Raw genomic sequence first — 20116 nt, forward strand, 5'->3', positions numbered from 1 at the left:
CTATTTAAAAGGGAAAAGGAGAATTAGCCTCAAAATCAAATATAAATGTAACTGTAACAGTAGCTTGTTTTAATGCTAACAGGAAAAGGATGTAACATTGCTGTAAAGCTGAAAAGCCTTAAATACAAAACATATGTATGCACACAAATAAATGAAAACTAGAAGTATTTTTCACTTTGTCACATGCATGGTGATAAATAGTGATAACCAAAAGTGCTGTTAACAATCACCTCCCTCCATCCCCATTTATAAACCAGCTCCAGTGTGAGTTACAATAAATATGTTCTGCCTCTTCATTTACTCAGGCTATGAAGGACTCTGCTACCCTTTTTCCTCCCTCTCTCCCTTAATTTCAGATATTGTCTTATTTCAAGGCTTAATAAAATTAAGGGAAAATAGAGGAAATGTAGCTTAGTGAATTTAGATCACAAGAACCAGAATGCTTTCCTCACAGTATACAATTCCTTACTATTATCCCCTTTTCTTCTCATGCCAAGACACAGCTATATTACTTCAACCAATAAGAATAGAATCTATTTGATTTTTACCAGTACTCAACTCTACTGTTATCAGTAGTGTCTAAGTATGTGCCTGGACTACAAATATACTGAGACAACTTCACAGTATCCTGTATTTTCCTTGCAACTGCCAAAAGGCAACAAAAGTATACTACGCATAATTTAAAGAAATAAAACGATTGCACACAGCCACTAGTATTTATATTTATGTAACTTATACTGCTCACACAGAATTTTGGTTCCAAGTTTATAGCTTCATTCTTGCCCTTTCAACTTAAAGACACTTGAGAGAATAACTCACAAAACTAAGTAAATTTATTCCATGCTTAATAAATTCCAGGAATTCTTAGAAGCATCAAATTCGGTACAGATGGCTACAAAGCCAGAACTAACTGCTAGATAGACTTTCCTCCAAGCTATACAGAAGATGCCTGAAAGAGTGTGGAACAAATGTAATACCAGTAACAGTTTAGCAAGACCCTTTCTGGGCTGCTGAGAGCTAGTTCCATGCTTAATTTAAACCAATTAGTATTACAGAAGTGTTCGGGCTAGCTTTCACTTACACAGTAAGCTTCTAATGATTCATAGCAGCTAAGCTGCAGTTATGGCTTCATTGCTTAAACTATTTAGAACTTCTGATTATATGTGAGATAGTATTCATCACAACTCTGGCAAGCCATGTATTTTTAACCTACAAGTTCTTAAATTCAAAGTATAACACAGAAGCTAAGCAGATGTCAAAGAAAATTAATTCCAAAGACGACAACAAATGTACATTTAGCAGCTGTTTAAAGACATCAAATAAGTCACTTGACTTGAAAGAAAAAAATAAAAGTACTCATTTCTTCACTTGCGGCATAAACAGCTTTCTTCACTTCAAGCTTTAATTGGCCATTTGCCATCAGTGGATAGCAAGTACCCCAGGATAAGAATCAGTGTCACCTAAAAGCACTTCAGTAAGTCCACAAGCAGAGGGAGGACATGAGTGGAATAAACTAGTGTTTTACCTCACTGGTTAAACGAATCAGAAGAGCAGCTGCCTCTGAATATTTGCTTTGACTTTTTAAGATTTCAGCACTGAGAAGTACACAGCGTTCAGCTAGAACCATGTTCCTAAAGCAAAAACAAATATATTAAATATTTATTGAAAAGAAACATTGGAAAACTTTTTACCTCAAGTCTGACAAGTTTCCTCCACATTACAGACTGGTGTTGTTTATCCTTTTTGAATTTAAAAAGGATAAGTGTCAACCTGTGTTTTGTAGGGGATGAGCTTGTACCATTAAGTTTCTCATTCTCCTTCTCATCCTCCTATAACAGCACCTTTTTTAAGTCAAAGCTAGAAAACCTTTGAGCATATCATATTTATAAAACACCAACTAAAATAATGCAACTGACAACTAAATGATCTCACAAACAAGAAGCCCAAGTACCAGAAACAAATTTACTAAGTACTCTGTTAAGAACAGCATGAGTCTCGTTCCTAGATGAGCTAACATAACTTACTCTTTAAAGAGGTTATCAACTTCTGATCTTTTAGTTACCTGCTGCTGTCTGCAGAAAGAAAGTTAAGCTACCAACTAGTTCATCTTTCGTAGGATCAGCATGAAAGTAAACAACATACTTGCAGATATCTCGGTACGTCTGAATTGCTGTTTCCATATAATGAGCAGGATAAGGTCTAGGAGCTCCAGGCTGAAGAAAAGCTGATACTGCTGCCATTTCCTACAAGGAAGAGTCAGAACTGTCAGTGTAGATGTTTTCAACACATTGTAAATCTCAAAACACTGATGAACACATCTCAACAGCTACTGTCTCAAAATATTTATTTAATCAATTACTGGCATGTAAGAGTGCACCCTACATACTGTAACTGATAGAAGGTTTAATAAAATAGTCTACTTAACAGCTCTGCTTGTAATCAACTAAACAGCAGCAAAAGTTACACACATTTACACAAGTGTTTTCAGTTGATAGCACACCTCAACAATATGCAGCAACAATGATTCAGTACTGCTTTATAAGTCTGAGAGGCAAATTTCCTACTGCAGGAATAATATTTCTGATCAAGTTGCATTTATTTTTAAAATGAGGGCTGTTTTCTAAGTCTTGCTTAAAGGAAATTTTTCACTCTTCAACTTCCAAGGAAATGAAGTGTTATTCTACTCTATTAAACACATCCTCTGAAATTATAGTTCTTTCCTTACAGGGCGAAGGCAGGATAGCAAACTGTTCTTCCACAGTAACTAGGGACTGTAGGTTTCAAAAATTAAGAGCTCTACACACCATTCATTAAGGAATTAAGGTATCTTTTGAGATTAGCAAAATGCAGTGCAGCTGTCTATACTGCAAAAAAAAATACACATCTACTTAAAGGTTTGAATTCAAGAGGGAACTGTGTACAAAAATACTTCCATAGGTCTACAAAGCAAAGTTTCAAATTTGAGTTAGACTAAAGTCTACGAATCAGCTCCTCAACGTTGTTAAAAATTGTTTGTCTTTCCCAGTGCTCTTACTCATCTTACTGAGAATTATTTCAGTCCCACATCTCCATTCTTAAGAATTAATGATTGAGAATGTTATTACTGATGAACTACACTGTGAAGATATACCCAAAGTACACCCCTGAAAAATCTTAATAAAAAATTGTACAGCACCATATTTATAGTGAGAAATTTGCCAGGAAGTCAAGACTAATTATTAAAGGATATACTATAGTTATTTCCGACCCACTTGAGTTATTAGACAAGTTTAAAGACCCATTTTGCTAGAGGTTACACTATAAGTATTCTCCTTTCTGTATTTTACATTTTAAGAATTAAGACTCCAATTTTTATTCACGCTTTTATTCCCTTCATAAAACAACAGCCAACAGCTTTGAGAATACTTTAGGACTTGCTGAAGATATGCACCAAGTTTGGCAAGACCATTATAAATTTGGATGTGGAAGGAAGAGATTGTGTTTTGTTACTTCCAGACATATATCAGAAATTATAGCAAAAAGGTCATAGAATATTTAGACTGTGAAGTACTAACCAGCGCTCCAGCTGCATAAAGCATTGCCTGATCATTTAAGAAATCTTTCTTTGCTGTATGGTAACAACTATATGCAAGTTCATAGTGTTGCACCAAAAAGCACAAGTCTGCCATTTTCCGGATTTGAAGTTCCGGTGCTTCTGGTGGATACCTATAAATACAAACACTTCAATTTAAAGCCATAATTTCAATATATAGAGCACGACAGACTTTATTCTCATCTTAATTTCTATTCAGATAGAAGAAATAAAAACTGCATTACTTTCAACGTTACCAAAAAACAACTTACTAAGAAAAGTGAAGCTGCTTCCTTTCTGCCATGGGAAACTTGGTTTCGCAGCCTACTTTCTGATTAACAAGATTCACTATCCCACTACTATTCAAAGAAAGCATTCCTCTGAATGAAACACTGAAACAAGTATGCAGCTATCACTGAAGCTGCTCACTACGATTAACTGTTAGAGCTAAAGAAACCTGTAGGAGAAGGAAAAATAAGACTTTACAGACTGTTCACCTAGCTGTAGTTATTTATCCCCACTTCTCTTCAACAAAGAAAAATCTTAGAAAAAACTATGCCTTACACCAAAATACAAAGCAATTTTATGTCCTCTGTTAGTATCAGTAACTTTTGGTCAGTCAAGTATATACAAATCTTTAGTGCAAATTCAATGTGTTTTCACATACATTTGTTTGTAAGACTTTGTAGGAAGCAAGCCATACTTACAAATTCAAAATAGAAAGTTGAAATGAAGAACAGTTTGATTATGAGCCTTAAAACAATTAAGACAAACCACACAAATATAAAGCTGTAAACAAGGCAGAGTACTTCATGTGATTGCTCCACCAATCAAAGTCTTTTACAGTACTGATGATTCAATCCACTTTGAGGAATACCATTAATAAACATGGGCTTCCCCTCCTAAGAAAGAGGTACATTTTTATTTTGATTCAAAGGTAGTGACTGAAATAACTTACAGCAAACCAGAAGTATTCTTCAGTTCATTTATACTTTTCTCTGGAACCTTACTGCCACTAAACCATTTTTTAGTAGCAGAAAACAATGATCGACTCAAGCCTTTCCTGGATATTAACTGCAAGAAAACAACAAATTAGAATACTAGACTGGAAAGGATATAAATAAGTTACACCCAACTACAAATCCAAGCTCCATTAATACTTCCCAAATCCTATTTTTTTCAAGAAAACAGAGGGAAGAAAAAAGTGAAAAGAACACATCATTGGAGTGAATCACTGATTGACAGACATCGTAATCCACATTTAATGAACCTCAGCTGTCTAAAACTGTTTACTGCTGCTGTAAAACTTCAGATATCTCAATCCAGAAAAAAAAATCTGATGCATTTCCTTGAATGCAGAGTACCTACTTTCTGGTATATTTCAAGAGAGAGCATTCTCCCCATCACCATGGGGAGCATCACCACATTGTAACACTGTTCTGCAGTGTCAAGTGTGCTAGTTACACCTGCGAGCAAGGTTACACAGTGTTATTCTTTCAGAGAAGTCCCACAAATGACAAATTTTCCACAGGGAATTAGCATTCCTCCAGATCTAAGAAAAGCTACATCTCTTTTTAAAGGCAATTAAAAAAACATAACTTTTTCTTTTACATGCATTAGGAATATATTACTACATTCCTAGCCATAAGGCTACACTTTTTATTTAACCATAAAACTTTCCCAATGTAAACACAGTCGGCATTTATTAAATTCCAGAAGTCCAATCAGGGAGATTGTGCTCCTCACAGCATACTGTATTACTCTCAACAACCCTTTACTAAAAACTATAGCCTAATTGGACAATTCAGTCAAAAGACAGTTCAGATAAACTGATATTTGGGTCCAGGTCAACTGCTAAATCCAGTAATTTGATTACACTTAAGTAATTCAACCCATCTCTTCAGCTCTTTAAGATACATAGAAGTGAAATACTTTTAAGAGAAAAGATCTTACTGTGACAGAAAAAAACTTTAAGGCATGCCCATGCCTTGAAATAGGCATGAAATTAAATAGCATACTTCCAAAGAATCCTTTTGAGACGCAAATATTTGGCTGCAAAAACTGCTGATATCGGAACAGAATTACATGATTTAGGATGTCCATGCATTTCTTTCATTGCCAAGTAGCAATTGAAGCATCCAGCTTTTTTGGAGACATATTGACAAAGATATATTTCTTAGCTTTAGTGGTGCATTCAAGTATTGAGAAAGAAAGTACATTTTGTTCTCCATGCTAGAATTCTAGAATTGTCCAGTACAAGAATAACAAAGATTTTAGGAGCAAAGGGTTATCTCTGATAACAGTTCAGACAGGCTTTCACCAACAAGCCACCTTTGTACTGAAGTTTTGTTGACACAGGTGTTGGGTTTTGGTGTGTTTTTTTTTTTTTTTTTTTTGAAAGGACAAATGGAGCCAAAAGGATAACTGTTTCTCTTAAATTTGCTTACAGCTTTCAGTAAGATTATTGAATCACTAGATGTACAAGAAAGTACTAATCTCAGAACAGACTGTTGGATAACTGGATTTATACCACAATTGTTTTTGACTAACAGTACGTAAAAGTGAACTGACCTGATCGTTGAGTTGCCGTATTGTCTTCTCTATATGTGGCAAAAGTCCCCTAAATGTAAATTCCTGTATGAACTGCCTAATTCGATCATGATCTGTGAGTGTTAAACAAGCACCATGAGGCATTCCGGAGTTCAGTTTCTTTGACTCCTGCAGTGATGTAGTAGCCTTCAAGTAATCAGTGCTATCCAAACTGCCGCTGGGATGATCCAGTTGTAAGGGATGAGTCTTGAAGTTGTTTGACAGGCCATCTAGTAAGAGATTGAAACACCAAAATCCTTGTATGAAGTTACTGAAGTATTTATGGTTTTAAATGTCATTTTTATGAACCTTAATGTTTTCCTTATTTATAACTCTGTCAAGCAGAGCTACTCAACCATTCTGCACTACAGATCAGAATCAGCAGAGAACTACGTGAATATTATGTCACTCCTGAAATTAAGAAAGCTCAGCAAGTCTCAGGAAACGCAACATGCTTCAGAAAGTATGTTTTCAGTTCAAGTCTAGAGTGCAAAGAATTCCCAAATATGCTGATTAGTATCAACAGTACAGAAGGAAAACAATGAAACAGTAAATTTAAAGTCAAATATTCATGAAAAGATGGACACGCATCAGTTGCTACAGTGGATACCATGGATCAAATTATTCTTTTCTGTTTCTAAGGTTAAAAACTCTAGTTTTCCGTGCCTTTCTGAGCAATCATGGTGATAAAGAACTTCAGAGGAAGTCCCCTTACTTCAATAAGAAGGGTGACTGCTTTTGCATCTAGCTAGCCAAACTAGATCAAGACACCTACTCACTCAGATTTTAATAGTCCTCAAATTTATAATCTCCTTTCGATATATCAGTTTGCTTTATCTGGGCCTTGCTAGCACTAAGCAAAGCTGAGCTGTGAAAGCAAATTATTAATTGTCAGAGTTTGGAGACAATATGCTCAGTCTTCAAAAAAGCCTAATACATCAATACCCATCTCATTAAAGATACACCCCCCAGTTAACATCAGTCTATTAAATCAACATCATGTTTTCATTTGTTGACGTATAGTTACTACCTTTAAAGCATCGAGGAAATTATTACTTATAATCTCCTAACAAAACACGAAGTTTATAATTACAAACTTTTTTCCAATCTCAGTTTGTGGGCTACCTTACATTTATCCCATATCTTGATTAAGTTTGTAGATTTATGGAACTTTATCTCAATGTATTAAAATTAATTTTCAAAATATTCATGAAGTTTTAAACCAATATAGTTAACACTTAACATAGCAGTATATATAATTGCACAGCAGAACCTGCCCAGCACTCAAAGAATTACTACCACAGACAAGGCAGCTCTATAAAAGTTATCACATCAAAAGTTTGATGGAAGTTATATAAATACCTTTAATTTCATTATCTAAGCCATCCGATATCAAGTGATCAGTACTCTTGTTTGAAATGACAGCATAAGAACAATCTTCATAGCAATCCTACCAGAAGGGAAAGAAAGTTAGGACTTTACAAATAACAGAATACACACAAAAGCCAGTCAACAGTAATTGTTAACTTTATAGCAGTTAACTAGATTAAGAAAGTGCATTCAACTAATGTTCGTATATATTCACTGAAACATTTTTTGAGCCTTTAAAGGTCCCAACCTATTGTAAAGATGAAAGTTATAATCACCAACAGATGAAGCAAGCTTCTTCTGGTTTGCTCAAAATAGCTTCACTGTCAACTAAAGCAAGCAGCTCCAGCAGCTAATTGGAACTCTTACAGAGCAATGCCTAAAGCAGTAAAAATATGCTCCCTAATGCAACTCCTGAACAAACTCAAAAAAAACCAACATACAACGTGGAATAGTTGACATGGAACAAAAAAAAAAAAATGAAGATTAACTAGTTTATGGTGGAACATTACTCACTGCTCCTCTTAACAGCTTACAGAATATGAATAGCTTTGATTTTCCAGTGCCAGCTAGGTTTGGTAAAAAACTATGATTCCACAAACATCTTTTAATCAGATACTGTTAGAACTGCAGTACAGTCAAAAAGCAAATTCAAAAAGGCACTTTTTTTGGTCTTGAAGTCAAAAATAGACATTTATGGCAAACAGAACCCAGAACTCTGAACATACACTATCATTTGCTATCTTAGCAAATGACAGGCTATACTTGACTGCAAAAAGTTACCACAAAAAAAACAGCCATATTTTTTAGTGAACTACATGAACCCGTAAATTGAAACATTCTGGAAATTATGAAAATGAAGGTAAAAGGTTACTACAAATAAGACTTCTGCTTTATGCATTGCAGGCAACCTCAGGAGTCCACTATTTCCACATTCCTTTCAGTCTAGCACTTCTGTGCTTCTAAGAGTCACTAAGTAGCATAGAGGACAGCTCTCTGAAAAAGGACTCACCTAATGTCCTCACAAATGAGTCAGGTTAAAAAAAAAAAGCTAAATCTTACATAACTGCCTTAGTCTCTTCTACCTATTAGCTTATTCTGTAAAACCATATGCATAAAACTAGGAAAATTTTAACGCAACTAAAATGAGCATTAATATGCACCTTAGGTGTTGTTTTTTGTTTTTTGTTTTTTTTTTAAACGCCACAATACCTGGTTTTGGATAGTGTTTTTCTGAAGGTACTGACTCCAAGGATCTGGTATCTGTTCATCCGTTCCTCTGTTAGACACCCGCGAATTTATTTTCAGCAAATAGCAACCCTGAGTTCCATACCTCTGCTTCATCTCTTCATAAATGGTGTCAGCTCTGAAAAAAAAAAAATACAGCAACATCTATTCATTTTGATATTAAACCAATTCTAAGTGTCTACCCCAACAAGTTATTCTAGACTATTATATGTAAGGTTTAAGAAGAAAAAAAAATTAACTGGTGTTTTATGCAAGAGTTAAAACAACTATCTCTGAGAATTTACTCAGTGAGCTAGCAAAGAAAGCTTCTACTTCAAGAACCTGGGACTGATTCTTTTTATTTTATGTGAACGCAATAATTAGACCTAAAAATACTATTTAATGAAGTCTGCCTTGATAACTGCACACTGGTTAATAGATTCTGTTGTATGCCTAATCTCAACAGCAATTTATAGATGCAAGCATTCCAGTCAAAACATTTATCTGTAAATTCACTGAAAGCAGAAGACCCACCTTTGCTCTTCTCCCGTGCTTACATCGTGCAGTAACACGTAGTATTTGAGCGTGTTTGGTATAAACCATTTTGGATACATATATTCACTACTATGCTGAATTCTATGTTGCTCTTGAGACAGCTTCAGAAATTGCTCCACAGGCTCCGGTTCACTAGAAGAAACTACAAGCATACCTAAATTCACGTTAAGGACATTTACCAAAAGAGCCCAGGAACAGCCACTGATGATAAAATAAGCAGCATATAAACACTGCACTCATTCTGTTCTAAACCTATAAAATACACTGCCATAAAAGCAAGCGCAACTAGAACTTCGCCTAAGTCTCAATAAAAAACACTATTTAAACAGTCAACTAACTATTAACATCTGTAACTAAAATAAAACAGGAACTAGCTCCAGTTCTGAAACTAAATCCAAGTTTAATCTGACATATAACAGCTAATAGTTCATCATATTTCAAATCCAGGTCCCATGTAAAACTTTTTTGTAGAAATATAACTGAAGTTCACTTCAATGCTCACTTTGCAATGTTCAAAGAGTTGGGACTTGCTTTTTTGGGCATCACCTGAGCAATAACAACTGCCAATATTCATAAACACAGCAGCACCTACTAAGTAAAAAACGGACATGTTCTAACTTTTACCTCAATGCAACTCCATTATCATTAATAAGGAACAACCTGCTCTGCCACACGTATTCACCAAATTAAAGGCATTAAATCAGAGAGGCCAGAAAGCAAATTTTACTTTACATTACTGCAAAGGCCAGATTCAATATTTTGCCAAATTAATTCTGTACAAGATTCTGTCAAAATTTGTACAGAGGTATACCATGCTGAAATTGTTAATTAGTTAAAAGTTAGAAACAAAGTATTATGAAACCTTCAGCATTATCTTTATTGTTCAGCTTAACACCAGCTACACCATGAAACAATATATATTTTTATTTTTCCTGCAGGCAAACGAGTCAGGATTAAGTCACAGCAACAAAAACACTGAAAGCGTTTAGGCATTTTTCCAGACTACTTTTTGTCCAATACAGCTAAAAGTCCACTGTTTTTTCAACACACCCTTCCCAGCCTCCCCCATCCATCTGCTAGAAAAGCTATAAAAGGCTGCAGGTGCATCCCATGCACACAAGCCTCTGTTGTGCTTGAGGACCTAAAGAGTTATAGCAGAAACTCGCTCATCTTAAAGTGTTACAAGTATTAGCTCAGAGTTCAGTTTAAAGTGCGGCTTTTACTACAGAGAAAACCTGGACCCCTTACAAAATTAGTCTGTATAGTTAGACATATTGAAAAGGGTACATTTCAAAGCACTGTGGCAAAAAGTTGTTCCAAAGTTTCAAAGTCTCCTGCATTACATTTCTGCAGCCATCTGTAACAGTCTCCACCAAAAGATGTCTAATGCTCAAAGGATACATGCAACATAGTGGTTTAAGAACTCATGATCTGATGCAGGCATGGACTGAAGAAAGCACTCTCTGTAAGACTCAAACCAAGGGGTAGTAGCTGAAACACAAAATAAGATAAGACCAAATTTAATTATTTAGCCAAATTAGCATTTAGTCATTTATAAAAAGGAAATACAAAATACTATGCCTAAAAGTAAAACTTGCAAACTCTGACAAGGTTTGCATGGGAGGGAAAAGAAGGGGAAAACAGTGTAAAATGAAAACATCAAAAATATACACAAGTAGGAGAAACACTTTGAATTAAATCCTGTGAAACTGAATAGCATCTTAAGCACTAACTTCTTCAGCATTTCAGGCTCACACATTCAGTCCTTGTTAAATAACCTTACCACCCCTCTAAAACCACAGAGGCTTGGGAAAGAAAAAAAAAAAAACAAGTTCTTCTAATGATCATTGTATTTGCCTTGGCTGGATATATAACGATTGACTGAGAAGAAAAAATTAATTTTTGACTATGCAAAGGAACTAAGGATTACCAAAACCCTATCCTGCCAGCTTTTTTGCAAGGTGTTGTAATTTGGCTTTACAGTAGTCCCCTTCCTCCTCTCTGCTAAAATACATAAAAACAGCAACAGTTCATTGTTAGCTGGCCAAGCAGAGATCCAAAAAGCTGAAAGCTCAGATCTAAGTTGTGCCATCAATGCCTTATAATGCTAACCTGTCATGTTCAAATGGTCTTTTACAACAGGGACTTAAATTTAAGAGTGTCAAGTCAAAGAAAGCCAAGCATGCCTGGGATATACAAAGAACGTGTGAACTTAATCTTGTCTCTTTCCACAACAACAGTCTAGCCACGAAACAATCATTCTCCTTTCAAGCCTGTTTTATGCCATCTCAATTCTGCAACTCCTTCACCTAAGTTGAAAAAAAGACCAGAGAAAAGTTAGTCCATTTTTAATGACCAGGCTTCTCACTGAGCAGTAAGAACCCTGAGTAAACTCACCTGCAAACTAGAAAACAGTAACTGGTACAGAAAATGCATTAAGTTCTGAAGGTATTTGTTTTCCACATACAGCCCCAAGTACATTCCTTGATTTAATTCACATAAATAGTTCTAAAGCTTTGTTCTCCTCCCCCTGCCACCTCCCAAACACTTGATTTCTTAGCCAACTTCAACAAACTGAGTTTAATTTGTACATTGGAATTCTCTTGTAGTGCATTAAGTTAATGCTTTTTGTTTAATCTTACATTGTCTGGCCATCTTATATCAGCTTCATCCACACAAGGTTCAGATACACTATACATCTGAACTCAGTCTAGTAGTCAGTACATCTAACTTTATAAAAAAATCAATAGGAGGCAAATTGCTAGCTTTTGACTAGTCTTTCTAACCAACTGCTCTTTGAACACTCATTTATGGTGTGAAAAATCATTTGGCTTTACTAAGACTAACGTATAGATATTCCAGCTATTTAAATAAAGGAAAACAGATTGTTATTAAAAACAAACCATGAGAAAGTGATTAATCCATATTTTTCACACATATAACAAAGCCTCGTAGTAAATCAGTTTCAAATTCTACAATGTTCTACAAACTATTAGGGTAAAAACACTAAGTACATTTTAGTTTCAAGCTCTATTCAGCTTTCTATTTCTGTTGAACCCAAGCAAATAAGTTTAAGTCTGACAGATCCACAAACTGGAATGCATTACATTTATTTTTCACCCTCTCACTCAGTCTAGTAAGAACCTTGGAAGTGGAAGGCAACTGAATTTCCTCAACACAGCCACAACAAACTTTACAGCCCTAAAACGTTTGAATGAATGCTGTTAATAATTCACACTTGATATTTAAATAAACATGCACAGCATTCAAAACAAAAACAGTGCCTGAGAAAAATTTCAAATGTAACATATATAGGTTTCACATATAACACAAATTTCAGCAGTGCATAGCACCACTGTCATTTAGGAACACAGACCTGTATGCTCTGCATTTTTCCAATATGTGTTTATAGGATGCTAAACGAGAAGAACTGAAGTTTAAGTAACTTGCTACCACGTTTAGAAATTGGTACTTTCTGTTTATACATAACAGCTTAAGAATAGAGAGTCCACTTCATTACGTTTCACATTTTTAGTTACCTCACTAAGCAAGATGAATTCCACAAATAAGTATGCTAGCACCTTCAGAAAGGAAAGTATTTAGAAGCACCTGAATGGACACTACTAAAGGATAGCTACTATTAACTGAAGGCATAAGCTTTGCTGATGTTTAAAACCAAAGAACATCAAAATTTGGCTACTTTACAGTGAATCTCTATGTTGTGGTCTACAAATTGAGAGGTCAATAGCCAATGCATTTCGGTAGAAACAGATCTTAAAGACATGCTACACAGTGTTTTGTTTTTAAGTCATACACCAGAAAAAGTATCAATATAGCAGAAGCACACGTGCTCTAGTACAGTTAACTCTTCAGTTTCAATTTAAGGAGTGCCACTATCCCGTGAGAAGGAAATTCTAGGGAGAAGCAGGAAAATATTTGCATTTGGAATACAGAACAGTGATAGCAGGCATTCCCATAGGATCAAACAAGACAGTGCTTTCACAGCATCAGATCATTCCCCTGCCCCAGCTAGGCACTTACTGGACTCCATGGAAAGACCAAACAATTTATGTTAACAGCAGTAGAAATGCGACCGAAAGAAAAATTAAACAACCACCACCATTTTTTTTTATTATTATTTTAGGGAAAAAAATGGAGGAACACACATCTACACCAAGAAAGGTGCTAAACAGTTGTAGCAGATGGTAAGGAAAGGTGGATGGAGCATATGGAAAAAGGAATAAAGGGCAATTTGGCAAGTTGGCACCAACCACAAAAAAAAAATACCTGAATAAAACGTGGATGTGTTCAGTTCCATCAGTGTCTCTTTCCAATTACTGTACCAAGGAACACTAGCCTTAACTGAGCGATCTGATAGAAAAAACACGGTATTATTACACTAACAAGGGCCAGGTGCAAACACACTATTGGCTTTTACGCTCTGGTAGCATGAAGTAGAAAATCTATACCATGCACGCCCATCAGGGACTAAAGGCATATGATTCCAGATAACCTCAGTCATGAACATTTCAGGTTCCTCCACATTTCACAAGGTACTTTAATAGGATCCAGTATATATTTCTGGTTCCACCCAAATTCTAGGCCTAAATAACAGAAGTCTATGAAGCAGTAGAGATTAGAATTATATAAAGATATATTTCTATTTTTCTATTTGGAGTAAGCCACTAATTCGTGAGTTTTCTCAGCCTGTAGTAATGAACTACAGCTGAACTGAAGAGGTTCACTGCTGAAAGCGATTGCCCCAACATTGTCCCTTATATCTGTCATATTCCTGTATTGCTGTACACCAGAGTTAGCATCATGCCCTAAACAGTCACAGAAGTGATCCAGCTGAAAGCTACTTGGAAGAAAAATACAAGTCCTTTAGTAGGATCATTTCTGCTCCCTGCCCCCCCCACCACACACACACTAGTGCATTGGAGAGGCACGCATGGCTGAAGGCAAGCGCCCTTCCAATAATCAACCAGGTCCATCGGTACAAGAAGATTATGGAATTATGAATGCAACTATTAACAAGTGCAACAAAAAACAACTGGAACCAATTAGAACAGTTCACTACAGCAGTCCCAAAACTTTTCTGAAAAACTGCAGTATCATGATCCCAGTGCAGCTAATACCCATAACATGGTTTTCTTAAGCCATCTCTTTATATACTCCTTCTGAATATATTGCATCATTAAAGATCAAGGAAATATGTTTCAATATTGCTACCCTAGAATAATAATTTACCAAAAAAGCAGCAAATGTAAAGAGATCAGTGTATTTCACGTATACAAGCAAAAAACACACACAGACACGTACATTTTATGGCCAGGAATGAATGCTTCCATCATTTTTTAATAAAATGCTTTAACAATGTAGAAAAAACTTTTAGGAAATATTCAGAGTTTTTCTAAGAAGAAGACTCTACCTGACAAATAGAGACTTCCATACATCCTCCTACAATGCAATGGGATTCAAATTTCATCATCAAGGACACTGTGCTAGTGTTTCGTGCTAAAGCCTTAAGAAGGCGTACCATAGAACTACAAAATCATTACATGCTTCTGTCCTTGTGCACAATATTAAATAGATTATACTCCCTCCTCTCTCAACCAAGCATACAGCCAGTTTGAACAGAAATAAGAACCTAACCATTGAGACAGAATACAATAATGCGTGAGAATTATCGCATCTGAGGCTTCAGAAGCAAATAAGGAAAACAAAAGGAGAGCTACTTGCTTCCAAAACTACAAATAATCATAAAAACACAGAATAGTTTGGGTCAGAAGGGACCTTAAAGATCCCCTAGTTCCAATCCCCCTGCCATGGGCAGGAACACCTCCCACTAAACCAGGTTGCCCAAAGCCCCATCCAACCTGGTCTTGAACACTACCAGGGCATCCACAGCTTGTCTGGCTCGATAAAGTAACTATTACCAGTTCTCTCCCTCCCCCCACTTCTGTAATATTTCTAACAGCCTCAGTTTAGAACATTCTCTTCATTAGATGACCTCAAGAAAGTAGAATGGCTTTAATCCCTAGAATTCAAACAGACTTCCCAACCAAAAAAAAGTTTCCATATTAAAATGGCAAGCAAATAAACCAGTTTCTTAGATGAGAATGGGCACAGAAACTGGAAGAGGCTACAGTCTGCAGAAGAAACTCAAAAATTAGGATTTCCAGGGTCAAGTCTTTTCCTTTACTATTAATATTTCGCATCAAGTTGAGGATGCGGCTTGCAAACTAGAAATCAAAGATGTAGAATTACACATTTTTCAACATCAACATTAAAAAAAACATGACAACATCAGCTACTAATCCTCATGAATTTTTCATATAAAGTATATGGAAACCTTTTCTTTTCCTAGAACAGACCCAAATTCCCTACTGCACGCCAAACTACGTAAAATAAATTACTCATGTTTAAATAGGGCAATGCATACATGGTTTGAATTAAGTATGTACTCAAAGGCTTTAATAGATTAGGGTCTTAATTGGGAGGAGTTTAATCTTCTCAGCTCTCAAGATCAGTTCTCAATTAGCATTATTCACAATGTCTTTCCCCTAGAGATTGGAAAGAAGTCATTGTTAGAAGGTTCTAGTTGTTGTGACAGTGAAATATGAAGCACGGAGTTTCACAGCAAAAAAAAATTAGCCAGAGACTTGCATGTTGTTCCTCAAAATCTTCTTATCTTTCAAGTGTTTATAGCGACTTCATGAACTCCATGCATTAAGCAATAAGAGATGAACAGAAGAAGATAGGAGGACTAACTTTAAAGTAAACCCATACATTAGTACCAACAGTGTTTGTATTTATCCAGCCAAAGGTAACAGGTTAGCGTCTCAATTCTGACAAAAGGAAAACCTCTAATCTGGTAAGGTAATCATAAAACCGAAGAAAGAATATTTTCAATTTTAAAATATTATGATGCTTTAACAGAATTTCACAAGAACCACAACACTGGGAAACAAATTTAACTTATGAGTTATTAATTGCATTCAATTAGTTTTGTTTTTTATAAAATGCTAGAAGAATATTTGCTAATTTAAGCTTCAGTACAACGACTCAAAACTGATCAACCCTCAGAGCAACCTTAATACATGCCATAAACTTGATATCAAGGTTAGGAACTTTACAGTAAATTCCAGCTTAAATTACAAAAAAATACAATATAATTACATACCACTAATGTTGAGATCATAATCTCCAGCAGTGATCACGTTAGCTACCAGTCCTTCAGCAGGCTGACTGACGGACACCACTTCATTCAAAAGCTTCCGAATGGCACTGGGCTGAGGTGGGTGAGTAATAATGTTGTTGACAGCAATCTTCAGATTTTTAATTATATGAAGCTGATTATTGGGATCTCTCATGTGAACTGAAAAAAAAAGAGGCTTTGTTAAAATAGTTACCGTAATTATTATTTCTCCAGACTTCCTTCTTTATAGCTTGCTTACTTCATTAAACCCCTCCATCAACTTTATATTTCAGTCCATAATATTTGAGTATCAAAAAAGTGAGAGGGGGGAAGAGTTAGGGATAAAGGAGAAATTATTTCATGTTCAACATTAAGCTCACCTAGGTAGACTGATGAAAATATAAGCAGGATCTTAGTTTAGCAAGGTGTCTACTCCAAATAGGAACTACCCATAAGATCTGTAGCCTACACTGCTGCACACCCTCTTCCTTGAGAAATACACTCAACTTCCACTGAAAGCCTATAGGAGCTCCACATGGAAAGCACATTACCTCTCACATTCCTAAGAGTCTGACAGAAAAATCTAACACAATAATAGCATTTAGGAAACTCGACAGGGACAGCATAGCATTAGTTCATCCTAATGAACATACCCTTTCATTTGTAATATTAAAAGTGTGATCACCTTAACTTGAAGGAATGGTTTTAGAACGCAGCCGTTCTCCAAGACACCACACAACCGATTTAATAGAACATTACTGAAAGTTACATTTCTCATGTGATAAACTATTTTTAGCTAATTAACCAAAAGAGTCAATGTTAGTAACACCTGCATGTCTGATTTACTTTTAAATCCTCAAGAACAGAAAAAAATCTTACGACCACAAAATATTGATTTCAGAATTATGCAGAAGTATACCTGGATTACTGCAGGCAGCCTCAAAAACAAAATCCTGACAATGCGGTTTATACCATATGGACATCATGTTTATGACAGAACTACAAATAGCTGACAAGTGTTTAAGTTGGCACAAAGGTTGCTTATTTAGAGAAAGTAGACACCAATACATACAATACTCAAAAAAAAAGCAGCAGATGCAGTATTAAGATGAGCCTTTAAAATGGTGATACCAACCTTATGTTATTAGCACACAGTGGTTTATGCTGTCTGACTTGTGATATTTATCCCAAAAAATGATTTCCCTCTCTACCAACTCCTCCAAGAAAGCCATCAGAAAGAAAACACTGAGAAAAACAGACCCAAGACCACAGCCTAAGAGCTTGGGTGGGGAAAGAAGGGAGGGACACGACGGGGACAGGGTAGGAGGAGGTTCAGCAGACTTCTCAGTCTCCTGAAAAGCAAGAAGTTATTCATCGTAAGTAAATAAATAGAATGGTGGTGTTTTTTTACACAGATAAGTATAAAAATTAAAGGTCTAGCTCTTTGTAGCCCAATAACTTTTAGGGAAAGAATCAACCTCTTTTGTATCTTACAGATAATTTTACCAGAAGCAATAATTTGAGCTTCACATGACTCGTAAAGACGGAGCTCCAGTTGTAGAACTGCAGGATTCCTCCCCCCCATCTCATCAGATGGGATGAATTTTCAACCCTTAAATTACTAACCCTACAGCCACACAATTACTGAAAAGATCAAATGTAAGAGGAAGTAGCAGGGAGAAACAACTAAGACAACGATTTGTTTTCCCAGTGCAGCTATAACAAAACTCATCCTCGTTGTCTCTCCTAAAATATAATAGCCATCATAATAAAAACATGTACATTTCCATCCAGGATGTAGATGACATTTTTGGCATACATGCAATCCTAACGACTGACACAAAGGACATATTTGGAACCACAAAACTTCGGCCTTAATCCCTAGTAAAAAAAAAAATAATCTTATACCATTATTTATTTCCTTCAAAATTCCATAGTATTATTTCAGAAAGTATTTTTCCCAAAGCAGAAGTAATGTGTACCAGAACATCTTCCCAGTAAGAAGCTGAGCATATTCAAACTCTAACTAAAACTTATGAGCAGAGAATTCCTAACATCAAACTAAACTCAAATACATGAAGCATAATAAAAGCTACCTAAAATTGACACTTGCCAGTTGAAGTATACACACATCCTCCCACCAAGACAGCACTAGTTCAGATAGTATTTAAGGTACCTCAACCAAATAGGATGCTACGTTAAAGAAAACAAATATATATTGTATAGGTAGGTTAAATTAGCCAGCAACTGTTACTAACAAAACTTAGTACTTAAAAAAGACCGTCGCTTTTCTTTTCGTAAAGAAAAAAGTTTGGGGGCTTTGTTTTTGTTTTCCTCTAAATTCAAAAATAAACTGGGACAGTAAAGTTGTCTTCATTCCTCCTTCAATAACAGGAAGTGACTTAATTATCAAAGTCAAAATTCTAAAAACTACACTGGAGAACTCTGAACGTGGGGTCAGGACTTCCTCACATCACAACTTGTTAGACTGCAAAGGTATTTTTGGCTACACCAACATTAGCAAGTCATTCAGAGGCAGAAGTCGATCAGTAGATTAGCACTGATTAGTACTTAGTGCAGAGGCCCCCTGCACCTACATCATGTTTGTGGGGTTCTGTTTGAAGTCGGATGTCATCTCATCTCCAGTTTTCTTCTCCATTAAGAAAACTGGTGCTAAGACTAAAGAATCAGGAACAAAATCATGGACAGTAAGACATGCAGTTTTGGAGAAAGGTGTACGTAGACATTCTGCTGTGCAACGATCAGATCATTAATAATGCCTCTCTCCCTCTTAATTGGGCATAAAAGCGACCACAGAAAAAAATGTAATGCCAAGTCTGGCCAAACCTCTTATCGCACAGCAAATACACAGTTTCCAGAGTCTGGTGCATGGGATACAGTTAGCAGTGCCACTATGCTGTGACTGTCAATGCAACACTGTTTGTGCAGACTGCCACAAGCAGGTTTCCCTGTCCTAGAGCTCCTGGTATTCCAGAGAAATTGTTCACTACTACACACACTTTACAATAACTTCATTGCACTTAACCTGTGATCTGCCTCAAGAAAGTGCCTAGTACCACTTGGCTTCCCCTCACACACACTGGCTTTCATTGCAAGAAGCTACTCACAGCGAGCAGTAATGCATTTTCCATGAATCTAGCAGAGGAAGTCACGCTTGGAGTGAAGAACTGCAGTCAAGCTCACAGTGTGCTGAATCAGAACGCACCGAGCAGGGTAGCCACAAACCCACCGTGCCAAGCTTCAGCTTCTCGGTTCTCCAAGCCTGGGTCAGGCTTTGAAAAGGGTAGTTCAGGCTGCCAGTTAGGCAACCTGGAAAGACCAGCAAGGATGCCCCTTCTCAAGAATTCCTCATGACAGCCACAGGTGTGAAACTAGGAAATGAAAACTGTATCGTGGGGATTTGGATGCAGTTAACAAGCATGCTTATTTATACAGTTACACTACAGAACTTACAGAAGACCTGTCACTGAAACATCAAAAGTCATGATGAGATCATTAAGTGGCAGAGCTTTCCTACTCAAGTTTTCAGAAGAATACCAAAATCCAGTCAGTATCAGTCTCACAGGTTAACAAAATCAAAGTCC

At 36.2% G+C, this 20116-nt stretch overlaps 1 protein-coding gene across 5 annotated transcripts in view; it reads right to left on the bottom strand.

Moving 5' to 3' along the window:
* The window catches only part of TRAPPC8 (trafficking protein particle complex subunit 8), a 50283-nt gene that overhangs the window by 28451 nt on the left and 1716 nt on the right, over positions 1–20116 (bottom strand). For 2 of the 5 annotated variants that reach the window (XM_035553238.2, XM_035553237.2), the window contains exons 2-12: positions 16497–16691; positions 13598–13681; positions 10712–10801; positions 9290–9464; positions 8741–8894; positions 7523–7610; positions 6143–6390; positions 4530–4645; positions 3555–3705; positions 2143–2243; positions 1526–1631 (exon numbers count right to left, since the gene is read on the bottom strand). In XM_035553238.2, coding sequence (XP_035409131.1) covers positions 1526–1631; positions 2143–2243; positions 3555–3705; positions 4530–4645; positions 6143–6390; positions 7523–7610; positions 8741–8894; positions 9290–9464; positions 10712–10801; positions 13598–13681; positions 16497–16691 — 1508 coding nt within the window. Of the gene's footprint in view, positions 1–1525; positions 1632–2142; positions 2244–3554; positions 3706–4529; positions 4646–6142; positions 6391–7522; positions 7611–8740; positions 8895–9289; positions 9465–10711; positions 10802–11422; positions 11556–13597; positions 13682–16496; positions 16692–20116 lie in introns of those variants that run through there. The other 3 variants (XM_035553240.2, XM_035553241.2, XM_050708934.1) reach the window with 2 other exon arrangements.

Source organism: Cygnus atratus, chromosome 2 (genome assembly GCF_013377495.2).
Source record: "Cygnus atratus isolate AKBS03 ecotype Queensland, Australia chromosome 2, CAtr_DNAZoo_HiC_assembly, whole genome shotgun sequence".
NCBI classification, from domain to species: domain Eukaryota; kingdom Metazoa; phylum Chordata; class Aves; order Anseriformes; family Anatidae; genus Cygnus; species Cygnus atratus.